At 38.6% G+C, this 16332-nt stretch overlaps 1 protein-coding gene across 1 annotated transcript in view; it reads left to right on the top strand.

Annotated features, from left to right (window-relative positions):
• Map3k5 (mitogen-activated protein kinase kinase kinase 5) overlaps positions 1-16332 on the top strand; it is a 179287-nt gene that overhangs the window by 125307 nt on the left and 37648 nt on the right. Inside the window, exons 12-16 of the mRNA XM_013026787.1 lie at positions 1220-1301; positions 4979-5112; positions 10430-10557; positions 10946-11082; positions 13449-13554. Coding sequence (XP_012882241.1) covers positions 1220-1301; positions 4979-5112; positions 10430-10557; positions 10946-11082; positions 13449-13554 — 587 coding nt within the window. The remainder of the gene's footprint in view (positions 1-1219; positions 1302-4978; positions 5113-10429; positions 10558-10945; positions 11083-13448; positions 13555-16332) is intronic.

Genomic DNA, 16332 nt, shown 5'->3' with positions numbered 1-16332 from the left:
TTGAAGTGCTCAGGGAGAAGATTTAGTGTTTGAGATTGAATGTTGTAGTAGCCTAACAGTCACCTATCAAGTTAAAGATAACATGATATAATGAAATATCTAGAGTATGGGCAATTTTTGTTATTTTTTGGGGGGGTCCAGTCGTGGGTCCTGAACTCTGGGCCTGGGTGCTGTCCCTCAGCTCTTCAGCTCAAGGCTAGCGCTCTACCACTTGAGCCACGGCGCCACTTCCAGCTTTTTTTTTTTGCTTATGTGGTGCTGAGGAATCAAACCCAAGGCCTCAGGCATGCAAGGCAAGCGCTTTACCACTGAGCCACCTTTTCAGCCCAATTTTTGTTATATTTTTAAATAGTAATATTGACAACAGTGAAATAATAGTAGCCAATAATTATTGTACTAAGCAATTACCCTAAATCATCTTCACAGCAACTCATAAAATAGGTACTTCGTATTTCCTGCTTGATAATTAAGGACTTTGAGAGGCAAATGGGACTGTCTAAGGTTGCATAGATATCAATAATCTTGCCCTAATACCCTAGTGCACATTCTTAACAGTTCTATGACCCTGTTTAAATTGTGTTACTAAAATTTGAAGTGAGGCATTAAGTCAGAAATTTCTAGTAAACCCTACCAATTTACATTTTCTCTTTGAAGATAAAACCATAGTTTTTCATGGTCTTGATAGTTGTTACCTAATCTGCATTTGCTCTCGTCACTTTGGGACATGTTTACTTATGTAGTCCCTAATTCATAATGATGTGTGGTTTTCAAAGATTTTTTTCATTTTTATGAAGGCCTGAACTTGATACATATTAGTAGAAACCATACTTCAAATGTTGACCCTTTCATGAGCTAGTGAGATACAGTACAATACTCTCACTATACTGAGCCATGACAGTAAGCCACAGCTACCAGCTCTCACTCAGCCCCTCGACCACAAGACTGAGAAACCAAACTATAATGCACTGGGTTGATAGTGTGGTTTGGATACAGGTATTCAACAAGTTGCATGAGATATTCAACACTTGATGATAAAATAGGTTCCGTGTCAGATAATTTCTCCCAATTCTTGGCTCATGTAACATTGAAGGTAGGTTAGGTTGAGCTAGAATGTTCAGCAGGCTTTAAGTATAATCAAGTACATCTTGATTATATCACAAGTCAAAGAGCGTGAATGTTTCATATTCCATTGTGTTATGGATTCCAACTTTTATTGTAGGTTTTTTGAAATGGTGAACACCATCACGGAAGAGAAGGGGAGAAGCACAGAGGAAGGAGACTGTGAAGGTGACTCCCTGGAGGTAATGCACAAAGTAGCTTCTAGAGTGAATGATAGTGAATATATATGATTGAAGTGCTTGGTATACATGCTCGGAAGTAGAATAAACTCTACTAAATTTTTAAGAAGGAGATAGGTAGAGAAATGAAGGGGTGAATATGATCAAGTATATTGTATGTATATGTGGAAATGTCACAATGAACCTTTCCTTGAACAATTAATATATGCTAATAAAAACCCAGTAAAAAAAAAGAAGTAGCTTCTAGAATTCTCGTGGTTAAAAGTGCACAAACACTAGTGAACTCAGAAAACTCAGGAGTACTTAGTTTTAGTATTTTCCTTACCAGAAAGTGAACAACTATGTTTTATCCATGAGAGTATCAATTACCTTCACAGCCTGGATAACATTGGTTAGGCTTTTTCTATTCTCTTCTGAGCTGTGTACAATCCAAGCACATAAATATCAGCGAAGTTTCTGAATGATAGAATCTTTTGTGGCCCTCATTAGTATGTTACACCCAGAACCTGAAACTATGAAAGTTAAAAGAATAACAAATCAAAGCAATAAGCATTCAGGAAGTTATAGGACAGCAAGGGTATGGGATTTTAGATAGGGAGGAGAGGAAGACTATTTAAGGAGGTAATAATTGAGGTTCAGGAGGTGGCTCAAGTGGAAGAGCATAAACACCCCCTGTACTGTCAAAAATAAAAAAGTTGCTAGCACCAGTGGCTCACCCCTAGAATCCTAGCTACTCAGGGGGCTAAGATCTCAGGATTACAGAGCAAAGCCAGCCTGGGACAAAAAAAAAGTCTCTGTGAGAGTCATATCTCCATTTAATCACCAAAACACTAGACATAGAATTGTGGTCCAAAAGTAAGAGCACTAGCCTTCAGCCATAAAGATCAGTGGCAGTGCCCAGGCTCTTGAGTTCAAGTCCTATGACTGACAAAAATAAGCAAATAAATAAAAATTTTAAAAAGTAGTATTTGAGTAAAGATTTAAGATAGATCTGGTACACTGGGTAAAATGGACTTGACATTCTATTACTGTTATCAGTGTTTGGGGCATTTGCCAAAAAGGAGGCATGACAGTCTGAAAAATAATGAAGTCATTTGAGGTAACAACTCATCTTGCACGGGAGTTCCAGAGGAAAGTAGCTTGGCTTTGATACAGTGATTCTTTCACTGTAGGTCCCTCGGAAATGCAAGGACTGAGTGAATCATCACTCTGTTGTTTGGCCTTGTCAATAATGTCTTCCCCTGCCAGTTCTCTTCCCAGCATCAATTGAGGTGGTTCTGGGCAGGCAGTAATAAAGGGATGATTCTAGATCTATTCCCATCAGTGTTTTGAGATGCAACTCTTGTCTCCCTTAGGAACAGCTTGATTTCCTAACCATTACCGTAGAAATAGAATATAAAATATATAAGTTGTGTAATCATACCCTTTATTTTTTTAAAAATCTGGGGGTTTTTCCTCCTTTTTTGTTTCCATATTCATCCGTTCAAGCCCCTGTCTTCCTAGGTGTTAGATGCAGTTCTGTTCTGGTTTCTCTGGCCATCGCTTAGACAATTTTCTCTCTGAATAAGCCAGACTAGGCTCCTGTCTCCTTCATCTTTCTGTTACATAGGTGTTATGCGCAAGCCAGCTTGGGCTATATTCCTCCTATTTGTGACAAGCAAATACCATTGTGCCCAGCTATTGTGCTTTCCCTGTAGCTAGGATGACAAGTGCATACCACTGTGCTTGGATGTTGGTTAAGATGGAGTCTCTTGAAGTTTTTCTTGCCTGTGTCAGCCTCAAAACAAATTCTACCTCCCACGCAGTTAGGATTACAGGCTTGAGCCACCATGCTTGGCTTCAAGGCCAATGTTTTTGATGAGCATAAAATTCCATGAGTAGGGTCAGGCACTGGTGGCTCATGCCTGTAATCCTAGCTACTCAGGAGGCTGAGATCTGAAGATCACAGAAACCAGTCCAGGCAGAAAAGTCCCACAAAGAATCTTATCTCCAATTAACCACTCAAAAACTGGAAGTGAGGCTGTGGCTCAAGTGGTAGAGGGTAGCCTTGAGCACAAAGAGGCCTGAGACCCTGAGTTCAAGCCCCACACTAAAAAAAAAAAAATCCATTACTAGTTAGGCATATTGTTTAGTGATAAAAAAAAAAAACACTTGCCTAATATGCTCATAGCCATGGGTTCTGTCCCTAGCACTACAAACAACAACAATAAAAGAAATCTATGACCATTGTTTTCTTCATGAATTATTCAGCAATACCTAATGTCAAATTTCTGGCTGATAAAATGTAAGAAATAAAAATATTTGGCTAACTCAGACCCTTTGATGAAGTGGATGTAACTGTTCTTTGCCAATTTTATATTCTATCCAGTGGGAGGATCTTGTTCTTATGACTTCTCCTATAGATTTTGCTGAGTTTTGGGGGACGTGGCTTGATCATTTGATGGTCTAAAATATTATAAAAATATTATAGTTGCAGTCTGAGTCAAAGGAGGTGCCTTTCTGAAATGTTTTCTATATTCTTTTCACTCATATCTAATTTATTTTATTTTGCTGCTATGTTCGACACTGGGGTTCAGTGTGATAGATAGTCCCTTTGTACATCAAAGATCAAAATTTTCAGATGAAGTGTGGCATCACATATATGGTAATCCTAGCTATTAGGAGTGTGAAGCTGCAGGAGTACAAGTTCAAGCCTTGCCTAGACAACATCAGAAAGAAATTAAATTTTTTGTGTCTTTATCTTTTTGGATTTGGGGAAACTGATGGTAAAATGAAAACAATCTTTGCTCTCTTTTTTTTGCCAGTCCTGGGCTTGAACTCAGGGCATGGGCACTGTCTCTGAGCTTCTTTTGCTCAAAGCTAGCAGTCTACCACTTGAGCCACAGCACCACTTCCAGCTTATTCTGAGTAGTTTATTGGAAATAAGAGCTTCCTGGACTTTTCTGCCTAGGCTGACTGTGAACCATGATCCTCAGTTCTCAGTCTCCTGAGTAGCTTGGATTTACAGGCATGAGCCACCAGTGCCCAGCAAATCCTTGCTTTTTTTTTTAAAATCATTGACTAGGAAAACTTCAAACTTTTTACCCTAGCCCTTTCAGTATTTGCACTGTCTTGCAGAGTAAGAAATCCTGAAATGGTACCAAAGCTGAGTAACAAGAAGAAAATTAACTCAATGTGATCAGTACTGAGGGATGTTGACTTCAGTTGTCTGCATCTTCAGGATCAATGCAAACCCAAACTAAATGCATAAAAGCATCTGAGTGCCTTTTCCAGAAGCACTTGTACAGATTCAAGAAGGCAGTTCCCAGTGTATCATAACATATGTATAATCTAAATGTGAACACTCTACCTACTTTATGTGGAGAGTTTTGGTTCTTGAAGCTGCCACTTCAATCTTTTTACTTCTCATATTCTTTTCTTGTTGTTGTTGGTTGTGGGGCTTGGACTCAGAGCTGGGACTCAGGGCTAGCATTCTACCGCTTGAGCCACAGCACCACTTCTGGCTTTTTCTGTTTATATGGTAAGGAGGAGTCAAACCCGGGACTTCATGCAGATTAGGCAAACACTCTACTACTAAGCCAAATTCCCAGCCTAAGAATACTCTTAAGAGAACAAAATGGTGTTTGAAATACCAAGTGCAACTAATGTTTAACTATTGTGTGTCCCTTTTCCTTCTGCAGTATGACTATGAATATGATGAGAACGGTGACCGGGTTGTGTTAGGAAAAGGCACATATGGGATCGTCTATGCAGGTCGAGACTTGAGCAACCAGGTCAGGATTGCTATTAAGGAAATCCCAGAGAGAGATAGCAGGTACAGTAATTTCACTAAGGGGCTAATAAAATCTGCTTTGAGTGCTCTTGGGATTGTTAGTAAAAGTTTAGGAAATACTTGGTGGTAATTCAATTAAATGAGACTCTCTGGAAACCATTGTATGATTTGAATCCATCTCAGGTTTATCTGTTGTATTGCTTTGTAATTTAAGTAGAAATCTTGGCTGTATGGGCAAAAAGACTCAGGTAAGGACTTTTAAAAACTACAAATGGGTGATCCTAGGTAAGGTGGTTTATTCTATGGATAGATGGACAGTAAGTGCTGTCATAAATAAGTTTCCAGTCCAGCATGTAAGGCACTTACAGATTGTCATTCCATCTGAACAAGTGGAAAGGGGAGCAACTAAGAAACCAGCCACTCTTGTAGGATCCATTGGTGAAGGGCAGAAAGCAGCCCCCTAACTGGAAAGATAGAAACGAGTACAGATAGTCATACTTACTAGAGCAGAACCCCATGGAAACCACCATGGGCACTAGGGCTGGCATAGAAAATCCCATAGCTAACAAACTGATAGAGACCTAGTGTGGACAAATGAGAGTTAAAAACAACAGAGGCTGAGTGTGGAGAATCCCTACACTTTTATGAACTTCACCCCTGGGAAACAGTACCAAATCTTCATAATGAATATCAGAGAAAAGTACCCTTGTGCTTCTGATAGAAGAGAGAAAAGGAGACCATTTACATCCCATCAGAACATCTTATTCGTAAAATACTTGTCCTTAGGAGAAAATTTTACTGGGAAAGGAAATGGCCAATTCTAATCCACTCTAGTTGTCCTGTCCCACTTAAAGTGTCCAAAACTACAAAGTGGCTGTAAGGTTCACAACCCAGGGACACAGGCTTACACACATCATGTCTGTCTTTCATCAAAATTACAAGGCATACTAAAAGGTGAAAAAACATTTAGCAAGCATCAAAACCAGAGCCAGATATGGCAGGCATGTTGGAGTTCAAAGACTTGGAATTTATTTATATGGGTCGTTACCCTGAACAGGTGGTTCATGACATTGAATGGTTAAAGGGATTATAGATAATACTATAACATTGTTATTGTGAAGATAGAGCACACAGATATGTCTGTCCCTGTTCCTTGGAGAGATCAGGATGTTCCCTTTGAAGTGGTAGCAGTCACAAAGAATAATTGCTAACGTGGTATAATGGATATGAACACTGCATGAGGTGGTACTTTGAATTACCATCTGCAAAGGAGAATCATAGAAGCAACAGCAGTTTCTTGTGGTAGCTTAGGGGGTAGCTCTGTAGCAAAGCTTGTCTGTGCTCAGCATACATAAGGCTCTGGATCCAGTTTCCAGTATCCAAAACATACTCAGTTCCTTCTGTGTTTCCTTCCCATTCTAAAAATACTTCACTCATGCATCAGAGTAGTTGTAAGAGAGAGGTTGTACATTAGAGTACACTCTCAGTAAGCTGTCGCAAGCTAGGGTTAATCTTGGTTTTCTCCTTGTAACATTCGCCACAACCCTAAATTGTTTAATTTTATTAGTATCTCCATCCAGCTGTAAATTAGAGCTAACTAAGGAAACTTTTAAAAATGCTCAGACTCCACCTCCAAAAATTCTAAGGTTGTTCTGGACATTCTTCAACAGCTGTACAGGAGAGGTGAATGCCTGCCTGTTAAAGGTTGAAAACCAACCCAGCACAACGGTTCACACCTGCAATCACAGCACTCAGGAAGCACAGACAGTATGATACTGAGTTTAAGACTAGGCAGCATTTGAGATTGTCTCAAATGAAACAAACAAAAGAAAGGTTGGAAACCACCTTTCTAGATGGTTGCCAATGGAGATTTGACTTAGAGGAAATCGAGAAAAATTTATAGATGAATAGTTATTTTTTCAAATCTAAATATGGTGGGTGCTAGTGGCTCATAACTGTAATTCTAACTACTCAGGATGAGATCTGAAGATCAGAGTTCAAAGTCAAAGAAGAAAACTCTTCAAAACTCCATCTCTAATTAACCAACAAAAAGTATCAGAGAATGGCTCAAGTGGTAGAGTGCTAGCCATGAGCAAGAGTGTATGGCCCTGAGTTCAAGCCCCAGAAGTAACATACACACACACACACACACACACACACACGCACGCACGCACGCGCGCGCACACACACACACACACACTACAAGCTAAATACACGTAACTATCTCTGACCATACCATTTATTCTTCCCATTGCTATTGCTGATTGAAAAGATAGGATTTTTGTAATTCCTATAGGCATGCATAATTTATCACTGAGAAAATTATCACTTCATCCTTGTTTCATGCTTAGTACTTGAACTTTGTAAAAACTGTTGGATATTTGTAATATTTTCCATATTAGAGAAAAGTGCAGATCCTTAGTTTAGTTGGTCTCAGACTAGTATTTAAATTCTCAACTATCCTTGATTTAACTACATAATGTGGATAATTTGACTTTCCATCATTTTAAATGTAAGAATTCATGGTTTGATTTTTCAATTAAGGACCAAGAATTGAGAGTCCTTTCATCTATAATAAATTGAGTTAGTTGCTTATTTCAGATTATCTTAATTTCCTAAATCTATAGAACAAGCACATCTTTGTAACTAATGCATATATAAGTAATCAAGAACTAGTGTCAAGTGATTTTATTGCTACAGAAGAAATAACTTACAAATGTCCTCATAGTGAAGAGTCATTACCAAAGTATCTTATTGGCAATATTCCATATTTATAATTCTTGTTCATTTCCATCAAAATGTTGCTGTCTCTAACTTGTACACTATTAAAGCAGCCATTGTAGTACCTGATCTTTTTTAGGTTCTAGAACAGTTCTAAAGAAGAAAAATGAGAACTATGGCTGAAGTACAAGGTTTTCTGTTGTTATTATTGTCTGGTTTCTGAATAGTAATACACAGATTATAAAAGCTCATTTGGATTAAGTCAAGCCATATTTTTTATAAATTTCTAATTGCTTTAGCTTTAGCCAAGCTTCATAAAAATAGTATTATTGAATGCTAGAAATTCTAGTGTTTATTGTTGACATCCAAAAGAGATGCACTGTGTTTATTCGGATTGGCCATTGGAAAATCTGAACATCTCCCATATTTATGACTGAGCAAGTTTGAGACATCAGTTTATATTTAATATGACTTAGTGGTTAGAGCTTTTCCCTTCTGTAGCCTCTACTGTGCACTTATATACATATATATATATACAGTTATATACATATATATACTTATATACTGTATATATGTACGTATATGCATGTACATGCATTAGAGAATAGCATTGAGTGTGTTTATCACTGACACCCCACCATATTTAGTTTTGTTTTTTTGTTTTTTCTGCACTGGGATCTGAACTCACAGTCTTGTAATTGTTAGGCAAGTGCTCCACCATTTGAGCCACATCTCCAGCCCTTTTTGCTTTAGGTTATGTTTTAAAAAATGGTCACACATTTTACCAGGTCATCCTTCAGCAGTGATCCTTCAACTGTAATCCTCCTACCCTACTGCCCCCCAGGTAGCTGAGATAACAGGTAGATGCCAACATACCATGCTTACTTTGGAGAGAAAGAATCTCGATAACATTTTGCCCAGGCTGACCTGGAATCCTCCAGATTTCCATCTTTCTAACTAGGATTTCAGGTATAAACCACTAAACTGTCCATATTTAGCTTATTAAATAAAATTTATGAAAGGCTACTAATTTGGACTACGCTCCTAGTCTTGGTCACAATAGATTAATTTAAAATGGAATCACTTATTCTTAAGTTTCATGTCACCAAACCAGACCTGACCTATACATGAATCAGTAAAGAGATAGTAGAGAGATGGCAGCCATAGTTCCAAACAGGAAAGTAGCCTATTTAGTATAATAAGGAAGTATCCTTTGCTTTAGCCTTACAAGGACAATTACCTGATGATGACCAGTTGCCTTTTGCACCATGATGTTTCCTTATTTTGCCCAAGCTACCTTAGAATAACTGACTATTTTGCCCTACAAAGCAAAACTCCTGTCAGTTTGGACTAGATGTTGTCTAGTTCATGGATCACCAATTAAATCTTTACTTTAGTCTATTGAAATTTTGATCTTCGACAAGCTGTACAAAATCACAGAGTAGCTACATTGATTTGGAGATGTTAAGTCTATAAACTTTACATTCCTGCATGCAATCATGTGGAGTGTTATTCTGTTTCAAAAGTGCAAAGCACTTTCATCATTTGATGCAGCAACATATTCCAAGCACATGATTTTTTTTAATTTATTTTTATTGTGAAAATACTGTACAATTACATGGGCAAGATAATGTGAGTACATTTCTTATCAAGCATTGTAGCCTCCTCCTTTGTTTCCCCTTCCCATCCCTTCCCATCCTCCCTCTGCCACCCCACCCAATCCTCCCCCCCACCCACCAAGTTGTAAAGTTCGTTTTCGACATAACGACTTGTACATCTCATTGTTGCAATGGGTCCACCTGTATCCCTATTTAACGGTTTTTTTTTTCCCTTCCCCTCCACAAATTATACCAACATCAAATACAGTGAAAGCAGGGGTTATAATGTGGGGGAGGGACATACAAAGCAACAAAGAAATAATCTTATAAATGTGTTAGAAACAATTGCATGAAAGAAAAAAATTTGAATACATATCTTAGGGTTCATTTCCCTAACATCACCTTATCTGACCTTTTCTGCCAAGCCCATGATTTTAAACTCTGCTTTACACCTAGTCTTTCAGTGAAGAGACTAGTAGGGAATTAGAAAAAAAAATCATGAGACAATAGGCCTGATGCATAGTGTCGGTGAGGATTTTGAATCAATGTTTTCTCTTGAAGAGTTAATTGCTCTTTCAGAAAGTTCTTGAATGAACATTAAAATTCCTGGGAATGTCTGTCTTCCTGGGCAAGAGCCTCCTAGAATAAGAGTCATGTTAGCAGAACAGCAAGCTGTGTAGTAACTTCTAATCGCCTGGTTTCACATCTTAAGTCTATCACTGGTTTTGTGATCTTGAGCAGGTTAGTCATCTGCTCTGTAAGTTAATTTTTTCTGATCTATAATATTAGCATTTTAGTAGTACCTTCTTATTTACATGTCAGAAATGAGTTAATATGTATAAGGGAACTTAGAACAGTCCCTGAGACCTTTCTTCTTTTCCTACAACAGCTACAAACTCACAGAACTGGCCTAATGAGACATGAAGTCCTTGGGTGGTCATTTGATGTTATTTATGGGTACATTTTAGTTTGTATCACTTAGGTTTATACACTAAGGTCAGACTGCAGAATTATCTCATTGACATTTGCGTGTGTTCCAGATACTCTCAGCCCCTACATGAAGAAATAGCCTTGCATAAGCATCTGAAACACAAAAATATTGTCCAGTATCTGGGCTCTTTGAGTGAGAATGGCTTCATTAAGATCTTCATGGAACAGGTCCCAGGAGGTAAGAGATGCTTCTCTTTCTTTCAAAACGATAAATTTCCTAGTCCTGGAAGAGGATTAAAATGAGTGAGATTTACTGGAGTAAAAGTCTTAATTTGACTATGCTGAAAGAGAAATCAGATATGGGGCATTAGCTGAAAGTTTGTTCGGATAAAATAAATAAATGTTGGGACCAATTTAGTATCAGCCATCATGCCTTGGATTAAGGTGAGCCATTAGCCTTTTACTTAGCCTGTGTTGTCTTTAGAGGAAGGAGTCATATTTTTGTATTTAAGCCCAAGAACTGGTACAATTGTTATAAATGTTCACTTAAATTAGTGTCACGTTTTTAGTATGTTTTAAAATATTCATTTGGAAGAGATTTTATCCACCTTTTATTTCTTTTACAGGAAGTCTTTCTGCTCTCCTTCGTTCCAAATGGGGCCCATTAAAAGACAATGAGCAAACAATTGGCTTTTATACAAAGCAAATCCTGGAAGGATTGAAATACCTCCATGATAATCAAATAGTGCACCGGGACATAAAGGTTGGCCATACCATGATTCATCTTCCTAAATTCCTGCAAAAATCTAAATTAGATGTTAGAAACAGTAGAAATATAAGTATCATTATACTCTCAGCCAGTTACATAGTAGTTTTTGTTCATCTCATCTGAGCCAGAACTAACTTCCTTATCTATATTAACCAATTGAGTATGCTCACAGTATGTGGTATTTTCTTTGAGCTCTGTGGGATGAGTGTAGCAATACAGTGGATACAGGGCATGCTCTCTGTTCCTGAGTAGTTAGCTCACAGGCTGGTTAGTCTTTGTGTCCTTGCCTATAATGACTTCTTATAAGTATATATATATTAAATCAATGGATGAATGGTTAAAAGAAGTAAATAAATAAAAGTCCCCTTCCTCACAAGTACCTACTACTTTTATGCATTGAACTAAGAGTATTAGTTATAGATTCTCTAAAATAAAAGCATTGTATCCTTTCAACAAGAGAATGCAAGCTGAGGCGATGACTCAGTGGTAGAGCACCTGACCAGCAAGCATGAAACCTTGAGTTCAAACTTCAGTATTAGGGGGGGGGAAAGGACCAAAAACATTTAATTTGGCATAGTAAATTAGTCCTATGATCTTAATACTCAGAAGATTGATGCAGGAAGATTTCTAGTATGAGGCCAGCCTGCGTTATATGGCAGGTACCCCAGGCCATCCTGAGAGGAGAGAAGAGGAGAGGAGAGGAGAAAGGAAAGAAGAAATGACAGGACAGGAAAGGAAAGGAAAGAAAAGGAAAGGAAAGGGAAAGGGAAAGGAAGGAGGAAGGAAAGGAAAGGAGAAAGAAAGAAAAGAAAGAAAGAAAGAAAGAGAAAAAGAAGAGAGAAAGAAAGAAAGAAGAGAAAAGAGGGAGAGTTGGAGGAAAGAGCGAGATGGGGACTGCAGTGTAGCTCAGGGTTAACGTGCTTGCCTAGCAAGTGCAACATCCTAGGTTCAGTTCTCAATACAAAATAAAAAACAAAAACAAAAACCTAAGCAAAATAGAGCTTGGCAAAGGCCTTACTATGGCAGATATGTTAGTTTTGTAACTAAAACACAATGAGTTCACATCTTGGTGAGTACAAAACCAAAAGGCACAACTAGCAGATTAAAGAGTAGAGTAGCATGACTTGTAGCAGGAGAAGAGAGTACTGACATCATTTGCAATCAAGAAAGGAATGTTAGCCCTGAATAAAGCGTGGGGATTTTATTAAAGAACCTCTGCAAGCTGGGCACCATTGGCTCATGCCTACAATCCTAGCTACTCAGGAGGCTGAGATCTGAGGATCACAGTTCAAAGCCAGCCCAGGCAGGAAAGTCCATAAAACACTAGAAAACAGGAAGTGACACTGTGGCTCAAGAGGTAGCGTGCTCGCTTTGAGCTGAAGAGCTGAGAGATAGTGCCCAAGCCCAGAGTTCAAGCCCCACAATTGACAAAAAATAAAAAAGAACATATGAAAAATCATATTGGAATGTTCATAGTGGTGGGCACATTCCCAGATGTGATCAATTTTATATGTACATTTTTGAGCATGCTCAAATGTTTGGTTCATGCAGAAATCACTGTTCAAAAGAAAGATGACATATTTCTGGGCATGCTCAGTTTGAGGTCATAGAGTACACATTCAAAAAACAAAGATGTTGGATAAAAATGCTCGATAGGAAATGTACTCATGAACTCTGTACAGTATCTTTACAATAAAAATATATTTAAAAAATACTACAGGATAGAAAACAGTATAATGAGCAAAGTTTACTCCAGGTCACCTAGAAGAATAAGCCAGAATGGCTGGGTGACCTTGGCTAGTCCCTCATAAGTTTCTTCAAAGAGCTTTAACTGAAACAGAAAGGCATAACACTTTGAAGGAACATTAATAGTCCTCTAAAAGAACAGCAGCTTTCTCATTAATGGAGATGTTTGTCCCTAAAAGTGCTGTCTTTTTCAGTAACTCATATTATTACCATGTTCAAATCAGTTTAAAGGCCTGTTATCTGTGATGTCCCTAAATATCCCAAGGGAAGAAAAAAAACATAGGAAAAGAAAGATAATGATTGGGAAGTTAGGGAATTCATATTTTATGGACACATAGTATATACAGCCCGTGATGCCTGTAAAATACGTGAACTATCTTGTGGGACAATGTTTGACCTTTCATGCTGAGTAACAGATTGTGAACAACTAATAATCTATAATCAAAATTGTTATCAAGAATTCTCTAGTGATAAATTGTTAACGAAGAGCATAGAATGACATCCTTATTTGTTTTAAGGGCCCCTTTTTTAAAAAAAATTAAGTAGATATCAAACAGAATTGGCAAGAAATATAAAAGAAAAACATTTTTTGATTGAAGTCCTTTTTTCCCTAGGGTGATAATGTATTGATTAATACCTATAGTGGTGTTCTCAAAATCTCTGACTTCGGAACGTCAAAGAGACTTGCTGGCATAAACCCATGTACTGAAACTTTTACTGGTATGTTTTTTGTGTTTTCCAATAATGATACTGATCTTATATAATGAAAGAGCTAATAGCTGAGTTTAAGCATAAAAAATAAACTGAGTCTTTGTTCTTAGGCACATTAATATGGATGCTGTTAGATACTCTTCTCTTCTTGTGTTTATAGGATTTACTCAATCTCCTGATTAATACTAGTGAAGATTAGTTTTAAATCTCAATTTGTTGTTTTTCCATTTCCTGTCCTTTCATCTCTGGTTGGCCTACAGCCACTCTTAACACTGGCTTGATTACTTTCTTAAGATTACTGTTCCCAGCCCATGCACTCTGTTTCTTACTCATGCCCAAATCACTTCCCATCTGGACTCTGAATTACCTCTTTCCTAGTCTATTTTTCTACCCTAGGATCCATTCCCCTGCTTCAGAGTATAAATAACCATAGGATTTCAATTCAGAAAGAGGAAGTGACTCAGCCACTCAGAAGAGGGGTGGGGAGAGAGCTTTCCTGAGGAATTAAGCAATACAGCGTCTGAACTGCTTCTAGTACAAAGTGTTGGGAGAGTACAGACAAAGTGATTTCCAAAAAGGTGCAGGTGGCCTAGAGGAAACTAAAGTTTAAGAGATGAGAGAGGATGGTAGAAGGGGTGGCTCTGATTAAGATTCATTGCACACATAAATGGATGTGTGAAAGTGAAACCCCTTTGAAGATAATAATTTCTTAAAGAGGTAAAACACTTTGAAAATTAACACACAGTTCAACAAAATGAATACCAGGAAGCTGCCTTTCCTAAAGATGGTAGCAATTAAGAGAAGGAGGATGGAGATTGGGAAGCACAATCGTAATAGTCATTGTATATAGGCGAACATGGAATCAAGGAATAAGGAGGACAGTGGGGTTGGGACAGATGGGAGGAGGAGAGAAGGTTGAAAGGGATGACACTGTTAAAGATGCATTTCACACAGAAATGGATGTGCTAAACTGAAACTCCCCGGTACAGCTATTTGAAGATTATCATAGGAAGGAGAAAAGAAATCAATTATGCACCAGGAAAAAAAGAGATTCAAAAGAGAGATGAATGACTGTCAGTAGTTACAGGATGGTAGGAGGCATTGCAAAACAGCCCTCAACTTTCCGTTCTTACCATTTCAATACAATGAGGCTCATGAAGCAAAAGTTTCCCTCCTCCCTCCTTCTAATTATTGTTGTTGTTGTTGTTGTTGTTATGATTAATGTGAGAAAAACCTAAGGAAGGCAATGACTAATCTTTGGCTTAATATAAAGCCATAGGGCCAGATTCTGCATTCCTGAATCCCAAACAGCAGTTGGAAGTGCCCCTGTTGTGCAGACAGGAATCAGAAGTCAGGAGAGTTTTCATAGGCCAGAGCTCAGGGTTTTAACTTACCCTTTGCTCTTTGTGCTCACCTTTGGGCTCCAATCCACCTTCTTTTTTTTTTTTTCTGCCTTGCCTACTACTTGTCCTGGTGGCCTGGGAAAAAGAAAAAAGAAATTCCCCAAGTTTGCTCCTCAGAACATTTAATCAGCAGCAGTGGGTATTTCAGGCACAGAATTACATATATTTAGAACACTTTTTTTGAATAAAATAATTTTCAGCCTACTGGGAGCTTTCGATGTCTTTGCGTGCCTTATAGTCTCTCAATTTGGCAAGAAACATTTAGTTCCTGCCAACACTCAGAAACTTCCAAGAGGAAAAGCTCTACTTTCATTCACACACTTTTGGGAGGTGGGGGAGAGAATGTTAATTTAATGTTTTTTGCTAACATTAAGACTAGCCTATCAACCCTAAAATAGTTGTAGGAAACCAGTCCACAGGGCCCTTACTTGTCCCTCTCCTATTGGTCACAGGTAAAAATGACCTTAACTTATGACCTTAGCTCACTGGCCAGCACCCACCTGAGGGTCATGGCTTACAAATCTTGATCTTCCAACACCCTACCCCTCCTAGCACTAACTCAGTGCCCTGCCAGTCCTATACTTCCATACCTTGATGAACTGTAGCTGGAAGACTGTGATCTGTTTCACCTCTTGGTGATTTGGTGAGAGGAAAGGCAACAGTGACGGTCATTGATAGGATACTTACTGCATCCCTGACTGCTAAGCGCACTGGCATTCCTTCAACTACCCTAACATTAGGTATCATTAGCTCATTTTACGATGAGAAAATTAAGATTCAAAGAGTTTAAAATAATTTGCCCAAGGCCACAAAGCTAATTAACAACAGAGCTGAGGTTTAAACTAGACTTGACATGCCACAGAGAACTCATTATCTTCTCCCCAAACCTGTTCCACCCACTCTCTTCCTTGTCTCAGACAGAGTTATCACTGGCAGCTTCTCTTACTCGCCAAGCCAATCATCAAGGAGGCCCATTGGCTCCACCCACAAAACGGTTCAAAATTGGATCTGTTCTCACTCTTCTTCCCTCTACCACCTCCTCTCACTATGATACTCAATCCATCTCCCAACTGTTCTCCTTTCTCCACTCTTGCCCCCTACTGTCTGTTCTCAACACAGCAGCCCAGTGAGATCCTTTTTAACACATCAGTCAAGCCAGGCACAGGTACTGGTGGCTCACACCTGTAATCCTAGCTACTGTAAAGGTTGAGATCAGGGAATTATGGTTCAAAGCCAGCACAGGAAGAGAAGTCTATGAGATTCTTACCTCCAGCAACAGAAAGCTAGAGGTGGATTTGTGGTAGAATGCTTGCCTTGAGGAAGCCCGGAATTGAAGCTCCAGTAATGGTACACACACACACACACACACACACACACACACACA

This window comes from Dipodomys ordii, unplaced genomic scaffold (genome assembly GCF_000151885.1).
Source record: "Dipodomys ordii isolate 6190 unplaced genomic scaffold, Dord_2.0 Scaffold97, whole genome shotgun sequence".
In the NCBI taxonomy this organism is placed as follows: Eukaryota; Metazoa; Chordata; class Mammalia; order Rodentia; family Heteromyidae; genus Dipodomys; species Dipodomys ordii.
Note: the sequence above shows the minus strand (reverse complement) of the source record. Positions and strands in the feature narration are given on the sequence as shown.